This window comes from Gavialis gangeticus, unplaced genomic scaffold (assembly GCF_001723915.1).
Source record: "Gavialis gangeticus isolate Ggan-Ray unplaced genomic scaffold, GavGan_comp1, whole genome shotgun sequence".
Lineage (NCBI taxonomy): Eukaryota > Metazoa > Chordata > Crocodylia > Gavialidae > Gavialis > Gavialis gangeticus.
This window is the reverse complement of record NW_017728996.1, coordinates 21,398,830-21,408,037: the sequence shown is the minus strand read 5'-3', so window position 1 is coordinate 21,408,037 and position 9,208 is coordinate 21,398,830. Positions and strand designations below refer to the sequence as shown.

General features: G+C 41.4%; 1 protein-coding gene across 2 annotated transcripts in view; it reads left to right on the top strand.

Annotated features, from left to right (window-relative positions):
- ADAMTSL3 (ADAMTS like 3) overlaps positions 1-9,208 on the top strand; it is a 433,784-nt gene that overhangs the window by 246,915 nt on the left and 177,661 nt on the right. For both annotated transcript variants that reach the window (XM_019504116.1, XM_019504117.1), the window contains exon 6: positions 1,887-2,013. In XM_019504116.1, coding sequence (XP_019359661.1) covers positions 1,887-2,013 — 127 coding nt within the window. The remainder of the gene's footprint in view (positions 1-1,886; positions 2,014-9,208) is intronic.

Below are 9,208 nucleotides of genomic sequence, written 5' to 3'. Positions count from 1 at the left end.
CCCCCCCCCCCACGGGGTGGGTGGGCTAGCCTGGGCCCAAGTTGTCTGCTCCAGCCCAGCAGGGATGCATGCTCATGTGCCCTCTGGCTTCTGGCCCAGGTCACTGCAGGCATGTGGCTGCATTTCTGGAATCAAAAGTGAATGTCTGTTCACTTGCTTATCAGTTCCATCTACACAGCTTAGACTAACCTGTGAAGATTGAAATGATTCAGCTTCAGGCTTTTGGACCGTCTGTTATACTTAACCCATGTGTAAGTTTGTTTCTGTGTGACTTGGCATGGCATGGCATAGCAGATGCAGTCAGAACAGTAGAAATTAGGGAGCTTTGCAGATATCTCCCTCCCTCCCTCCCTTTCTTTCCCCCCAAAAATGTCATCACAGTAAAGGCAATAACACTGAAGATATTAACTCCTTCCAAAGCACATAAACTGTAGAATATTGCAGCTAGGGAGGAAGGGATGCTGTGGCAAATCTGTTGTCAACTGTCATTACTAAGGAAACTCGAGAATTCCAGTTCCTCATGTTTGGCTATGAATAACACATAGTTTTGCATCTGTGGAACTTACTCAGAGGTTGCAGGACCCACCCTGCCTGTTATGTCCTGATACCATACCTACCTCTCCAAGTGGAGCATGTGTCAGTTTTGGCCCAGCACTGATTTAGTAGATCTTGGCAGCTGAGCCTGCCCCTTCCATGCATTTTTATTTAAGAGGAGGAGTATATTTTAGTTTCAGCTCTTATTTTAGTCGAGTTTGCACTGATTGTCACTGCTTGGTCGCAAAGAACTTTCATAACAAATCAGCTGTATCTTCTTTTTTCTTCTTTTTCTTCCTCTTTTCTTTTCCTTGGCAGGGAGAGAGAGGTGTTGTTTGCTTTTGATGACAGATTGGTCTGAGCACACTTAAAAACTGCAAGCTAGTCCTTAACACATTGCTCAGTATTTGGCACTGCCTGCAAATGTCTTGGCACAAAATGGCTGGTAAAAAAATATATGGGGCTAAGTTTTTCTTTTTTTTTTAGCAAACAGGCATGTTTAGTATTGTATTCTTCTCTCTACCCTGCTTTCCCTTTTCATCTTCACATTTCTTATGGAAAAACTAATTTATTTTTTTTTAAAAGCATGCACAATGTTTTCTTTATAGCTTGGTAAGTTTTTAGTAGCTATTTTTTCAAATAACCTATTTAATGCTTTGCTTATTTGAACTCTTTTATCAGAGATTAAATGTGGATTTTTTATAGTGTGTACTACAACATTTAATTTAGAGATTAGGCCACACAAAGAATAAACTAAAAATGGAACCAAAACATTTATATTTTCTGAATTAAAATAGCTGATGTGAATTAGGGAATTAATACCTCTCCCCCCCCCCACAAAAATATGTGCAGCCTTCTTGATTAAACTTTGAAAGACCAATATATTAGATTATGCAAACTTCCATGAGTTTAATAGCAATAGTGCTGAAGCCAGAGTTTTTAAATACCTAGCTTTGGTTGTTTCAATACTTAACCTCAGTCTAAGAGAAGGACAGAAACAGGTGATGAAAGGCAAAATTAATTAACAGTAATATTTGTCCTTTGTGTTGTCTATTGTTGAGAATAACACTTAGCTTTATGCATTCAGGAAAATAATGAGAAAGTAACCTTTATTTTTCTTATGCCTGGATAACTTAACATGTTGTTGGTTGGGGTTCCTCATCAAAAACCATGGTAATGATTGGATATTTTAACAATTTTATATAGCTTAATCTTGAAAAGCAAGTTATGCTTTAAAAGAATGAGGCCAGCTAATAAAATCAAAAGGGTAACATAATAAATAAAATTCCAGAAACCTGAGCATGTCTACTACAGCTTTGCCCTCCTTCTGACTATGGTGTTGATATTGGCAGGCAGTAGGCTGTGATCGACAACTTGGGAGTAATGCCAAGGAAGACAACTGTGGAATCTGTGCAGGAGATGGTTCAACTTGCAGGCTTGTGAGGGGACAAGCTAAGGCACATGTTTCACCAGAAAAAAGTAGGTTGAAAATTGATCCTATGTTAATTTATCCTTGACTGTGTTTTCTGCTTATGTATTAACAGACATATTGAAGAGTCTGACCTTTTCGCTATATATTTGTTTGCAGTCATCCAAAGCTACTTATTATAAAGTCTGTGCTAGATTAGTCTATTGAAATTCCATGAGGGATACCACACATTAGGCTATAGCTAGGAAAGAATTTGAGATATGCATTTTTTTTGCAGAGCAGCTCAATTTATTCTGTCAGGAATAACCATCAAGATATACATCTTATATTAGAGGGTATCCTCATATTGCAATATATGTGACACTGTGACAACATTTTTAAATCATGGAAAAATCTTCTGGATGGTTCTATGGAAAGTGTGGCATGTGATTTTAATGCCTGGTTTTCAAGTTAACTGTGCTCATTTTTTTAAAGCTTTGAAGACAATTGAAAGTTAGAGGCAAGTTAACTACTTCCATGGTACAGAACATACAAGTCTTGAAGAATTAGGAATGACAATGAGTCTGCTCATTTTTGTACATTTGAGACAATTTGTACAATTTTGGGCCAGAACCTGCTAGCCTTCCTTGTGTATTATACATTGTTCTGCAAATAGGAATACTGATCTCAGTATTATTACTAGATGACAGGAGGAATAAAGCCTTTTGGACTAGAACAAAGTAAAAGGGTGGCTGTGCTGTTGCAGGCAGTGTTCCAGGAAAGACTTGTGACTTAAAGGCACACCTCTGACTAGCTGTTTCTCCACAGCTCCTATTTTGATTCTCCTATCCAACCAACACTGCCAGTGAGTGCCTGGAGGGGGACAGAGCCTGGTTTCTAACCCTGACAGTGCCCCTTCTCTGTCCCTTCCCACCCTCTTTTTTCCCACTTGTTCACAATGTGGGAGTACTAGTGTTCTGGAGCCTATTCTCTCCCTACCATTTCTGCACTCATAGACTAGGGACAGACATTACCAGGGCTATGTGAGGCTTTGGACAGAGCTTCGGATCCAGAGAAGCTTTGAATACTTCGGGGTCTCAAGCAGCACCTCCGGGTCGAAGTGCTGGCCTCATTAGGCTTCCTGAAGGGGTTCGGAGCTCCCGAAATGCTTCGGAGCTGCCTCAGAGATCTGGCCATAGGGTATAATGGGGAAACGATAAAATATCTATAACTTTGTTGTTTTCTGTCTGATTTGGGTGAACTTTTCAGGGGCAGTAGACTCTGCTGAGAGGATGAAGCCTCCCAAGTATCAAGAAGATCGGTGCAGGGGTTTAGGGAGAATAGCACCCCAAATTCTTGAAAGCAAAACTCATGTCATGTCTAGGCATTACAACACAGCAGGGTGAAAACTGCAGGGATGGTAGCTCTTATGGAGGCCACAAAGCCTGCCAAATTTCAAGAAGATCAGTGCAGGGGTTTGGGGGGAACTATACCTCAAGCTGCGGACAAGCAAAACTTGTGCCATGGGTGCTTGTGGGACTGTCTCTGTCTTAGGGCGGGGAGGGGAGACACTGCTGCAGGCCTGGCTGCTGAGCTGCTGTGTTCCCAGTTACCAATCGATCAGTCATGATTGAGTCAGGGACCAGCTCAATACACAGGACCTAGCTACTACATAACAGCTTAACGAGCATCAGTGAGCACCTACAAAACCAGGCTAAGAAGAGGAAAGAATCAATGCAGACAATCAAATGCCCCAAGACAGACACCGTCTTGGCACCAGTTTTGTCTGTCAGCAGCTAGGGGTGCAGGGCCCCAGAACCCCCCTGCACCAATCTCCTCGACAGCTGGCAGGTGTTGTGGCTGTAGCAAGGGCCACCATCCCTGCAGCTGTCATCCCGCTGCGCCTGAACACACGCAGTGTCACCCATGGCATGAGTTTTGCTTGTCTGCAGCTTGAGGTGCAGTTCCCCCCAAATGCCTGTACTGATCTCCTTGAAACCTGGCAGGCTTTGTGGTCCCAGTAAGAGCTGCCACCCCTGCAGTTTTGACCCCCCTGTGTTGTAACACACAGCTGTGACATGAGTTTGGCTTTCATGAATTTGGGGTACAGTTCCCCCCAAACCCCTGCACCAGTCTTCTTGAAACTTGGCAGATTTCATGCTCTCAGCAGAGGCTACCATCCCTGCACGTCTAATCCAAATCAGACAAAAAACAACAAAGTTATAGCTATTTCATTGATTCCCCATTATAACCTATGGCCAGATTTCCGAGGCTGCTCCGAAGCTATGGAGCCGCTTCGGCCGGATCGAGGCAAAAACCCAGTCCGGAGCTCTGAATCAGATCACTACGAACTTGCACAGGCCTAGGTGTTACACATAAACTCATTTACGTGATCAAAAACTGGTTTAAACCTGTAACAGAATAGACATTGACTGCACATAAACCAGTTTGAAAATAACTGAAACTGGTTTGAGATAAACCTGGTTGAATGTAGTATCAGACTCAACTGATTTGGGTCAAACCAATTTATGCAATGTCTGTCTCAGACCCCTTCCTGGTTTAAGTTGAATTAGATTCTCCCAGCATCCTAGCATGCTATCTGGGCTGGGCAGGCCCCTCCTCTTTGCTCCCTTGCTGGAGCTCCAGCAGCGACTTGCAGGCATAGCAGGGTCTGCCTCACTTCCCCATGTCGCCCTTCTCACTCCCCCCCCCCAACTCGCTGCTTAAGCAGGTATCCCTCCCTCCTCTGTCCTGCAGCATGAACTGTAGCCAGCATGTGGTATGCTAGCTAATGCTGTGAGGTGTCTGTGTAAGGCAGACAGGACAGTGTCCGCTTAGGGCTTTTTGGAGCTAATCAACAGGTCAGCTGGTAATATCCCTGTGTTCCTTCCTTTGGAAAAAGCTGTTTAAGAAGAGCTTGAACTAATGGGCGAAGCTTTGTTTTCTGATGGCCTGTTAAATGTTGATAACAGAGCTGATACATACTCTGTTATCAAGGAGGGGGGGAACCCCACCCTAATCAGAGCATCCTGCTAGGGCTTGGCCATGCCCCACTCAGCTCAGCACTGTGGAAAAGAAGGAAGGGCTGCTCTAGTGCCCTCTGGCTTCTAACCTGAGCCACTGCAGGCATTTTTTTCAATCCAGGGGGGATGTCTTTACGGTTACAAACTGATTCACCCTAGGCAGGTTAGACTAACCTGCAAAGATTAAATCAGTTCAGGCTCAGGCTCTTTGAGTGTCTGTCCCTAGCCATAATCAGGATAAACCCTGTCTCTTTCAGAGGAACACAACCCTTCTGGCCCTATACTCCCTTGCAGAGCCTTATAGGACAGAGTGACTCTCACATTCAGATTACTATCAGCAATCTCATGCAAACCTTTGACAGGCATTTTCAAAATGATGTAGAATGGAATAATTGTCCATTTTGGAGGCCTGCACCAATTTCAGCATATTTGGACTAAGCACTATATATAATTCAACCTGCACACAGTTCATGAACAACAAGATTTTGAAAGAACTGTTACATATAAAGTCATATTTTAATGCCTATTGCAGTACCTATAAATGTTTTCATGCTGCTTTATGCAATGGCTTGAATTGTGCTTACATGCAAGTGTAGTTTGAAATGGAGCATATTTTATCTTGATGCATGTTACCTTTCATTGGGATGACATACATTGGTCCGTGGAGCATTCCAAACTCTATGCTGTATAGTTCCTGTGATTTGGAAAATATATATAACTATGGTAAGATTTTTTTTAAAAAAAGGTATATTTTTATGACCACGTATGTAAGGGTCATGAAATACTTTAAAGGAAGGCAGAAATATACATTTTCTTAGATGTATACTGGCGTTGCTGCTGACAGTTTCTAACTCACTAGTGGCATGGACTTATTTCTTGGAGCTGAGAATTTGATTTGCTAATTGAATGTAATGAATGAGTTCCTCATGAAACACTGAACAGGTAACATTTATACTGAGCAAGAAAACAGCTTTGATAATGTGCATGCTCATTTGTCTATTCATTCCGAATAGTGTTGATCACACTGAACTCAGAGGGACTCTTTGTCCCTGGTAAACACACAGCAAATGTTACTTGATTTAGCTGTGCAAATTGAACAAAATGTTGGTTATATTACAAAGCCCAATACTTGCTTTTGTTAAAGAAACCCCCCAGGATGTTTTAGGTATTACAGAAGAAGTCCCTGGCACACCTGGACATCATATGAAAAACCAGAGAACAGGTTTTCTTATGCACCAAACTGTACTCTGTTGTCCCCTCATGAACTTTCACTGGGTAATGATGGGAGGCAACTGAGTGTTGAATGTTCCCCAGTTTTTCCAAGAATATTTTGGATGCTCATGCCTCTCCCCTGCCTCATCTCCCTTTAGCTCAGGGAAGGTAACTGGCCTAAGAGATGGCTGTATTATTTACATCAGCTTTACACCAGTAGGAATTCCCCTACATGGGAAAATTCCCTGGAAGTAACCTCCAGTTGCTTTAAGTTCACTTTATGCCATCTTAATGGCATGGAATAGACTTGTTAAACTGGAGAATCTGGTCAGAGTGCATTGGACAGTTGAAATAAAGTGTCAGAGTGTCTTAGTACTAGAAGTAAAGAGAAACTTTTAAATAAGATTCTGAGTTTTCTGGAATTAGAGTTGTAAGGTAGTTTACCAATAGTGTCAGTAAATACTAGTTTAGTTCTGCTTGCAGATCTTGTGGCCCAGCTAAAGATTGGATGCCTGATACAACACTCATTTAAATAAATTAAAAGATTCTCATCTATGCCACTTCTGACCAAACAGGGAATTTCCACAGTGAAACACAGCACACTCACTCCACATGCTACAGCTCCACATGTCACGTGGCTGCTGTTAGACATCTGCCCAGTGATGCTTTAACTCTGGCTACATCACATTTTGGGGGACTGTAGCAAGGGCATAGTGGGCGTCCCATGCTCACTGCAGCATTCTGTGGTACAATTTTGAAGTGATAGAGACATGATTTATTGGTTTTGCTGGGTATGGATCAGACCCATAATTGAGTGTTTTCTCCATCCTGCTACTGCAGGTTTTTGAGAACAAAGGTTCCTCTCCCCCTTCTACTTAAATGTTATATATTTCATTGTGGTTGATCAGTTATAAAAATAGATTTATCATCTTCTTAAGCAATACAGTTATACACACACCTTTTTAAAATAAACATCTACATCTGAGTATTATTGCGGTGATCCCGACAAATTTAATACCTTTTTTGGCTTCAGATGTTCACGTACCATATAGAAGTGGTTCCATATATTCATCCTTTTGTGTGAATGCAGTGTAGAAATAAAGCTATGTTTCTTTTGTGATACTATATCAGTCAAGGCATACACAAAAAGTGTAGCCTATAATAAAACTGCCAAGAAAGTGTCTGTTTCTTTGCTTGGACTTTTACTGAGCAAGTGTTGAGATGTACAGCAATGGCCCATGATGTACCAGGTATCTCCATTTGAGAGAAAGCATGCAAGATTGTGAAAGGGATGTAAATTTCATTATACAATGAGGCAAATTAAAGATCTGGAGAGAAAATGAGAGCCAGAAAAATTATTGTGGAAAAAGGAGACTTTTATCCAGAGGCGATATTTAAATGACGTTGTGAAAAAAAGGTAAGAATAAGAGCATAGATAGATAGATTTCACTTGGACTTTGTAATAGCAAATGGCTACCTATAGCATTATTTTGTTTTATTGTTGACTTCATGTTTTTTATATTTAATAGCAAGTGTTTTTCATAGATCATGAAGTTAGAAGTTAAACAGCATTTAAAGAATGCTTACCATTCTGCAAATATGAAACAAATTGCCATTTCAGAAGTTCTTTATTTTTTCCAGTAACACTTAATTGTCTTTGAAAGATAAAGTAACTTAGACGTCTGCCAACAGACCAGATTCTAACTTTCTGGTAAAATGATTAAAGACTTGACTAATGATATTCAAACAGAAAGTGTAATAGATTGTAAAATGTACTATCCCGCTGGGAACCAAAATATCTCAGGCCTGATGTTGCTACTGCGCTCGGCATGGAACTCCCATTAGTTTCACTCTTGGTTGCTCACATGGAAACACTGCAGGATTGGGCCCTTTTGTCTGTTTTCTGCTCAGTGACTGGCAAAAATGACAGGAAAATATTCTGGTTCTGGTACCAACAGAAAAAGAAGGATTCTGGTTCTGACATTAAAAAGAAGAGGAATCTAGGCTTCCTTACTTGTTGAAAATTATTTGATATATAAAAAATATTTACTTTCATAATTTTTCACTAAAAAAATTACATGAAAGGCTTTGGTTGCTTGGCATTTTTAATTTTATTTTCTTTTTGTTAATCATTTCTTTCTGCCACTGTGCAATTTATGATTGTTCCTTTATCATTATACAACATTTCCAATTTCACCTCAAAGCATAATTTTTTAATCAGCTCAATCATTTTAGAAGCTAGTAATTTTATTAGCATTGACTGACGCTTCCCATGCTAAAACTGTTGTCAGTTGCTTAGAACTTTGTCAAAATCTTCCTGTTGGGGATAAAACTTTCCATGCTAGAAGTTTGCCTCAGGTTTAATTTCTGGGAATTTTTTTTACCAAAAAAGTTTAGCCACTTCTGAGAACAAGGCTAAGGGACAATGTTTGCCTTAGGTAGAAATATTTTAGGTACCTTGCATCTGTGGTACTGTAGGGCCCCAGGTCTTTGAGAAAACTCTGAAGATTCTGGTTTTCTATCTCTCACAGCTCCTGCTGCTGATCAGAATGTGCAAGTGCCATCCTCACGGAGCAACAAAGGATGATCCAGCCCGGAATAATACGGGTTCAGAAAAAATGTCCTTGTAACTGCTGCTCTCAAGTGTGGGGTCAGACAATAGGACTGAAAATAGAAAAATTCTCTCTTCCGTGCTCTTGTTAAGCTCCCTGTTAGCATTCCAGCCATAGTTTCATAGTTAGTAGGGTCGGAAGGGACCTGAGCAGATCATCAAGTCCGACCCCCTGCCATGGCAGGAAAAAGTACTGGGGTCAAATGACCCCAGCAAGGCGTTCATCTAACCTCCTCTTAAAGACCCCCAGGGTAGGGGCCAGCACCACTTCCCTTGGAAGTTGGTTCCAGATCCTAGCCGCCCTGACTGTGAAGTAGCGCCTCCTGATGTCTAATCTGAAGCTACCCTCTGCCAGCTTGTGACCGTTATTCCTGGTCACTCCTGGTAGTGCTCGGGGGAACAGGGACTCTCCCAATGCCT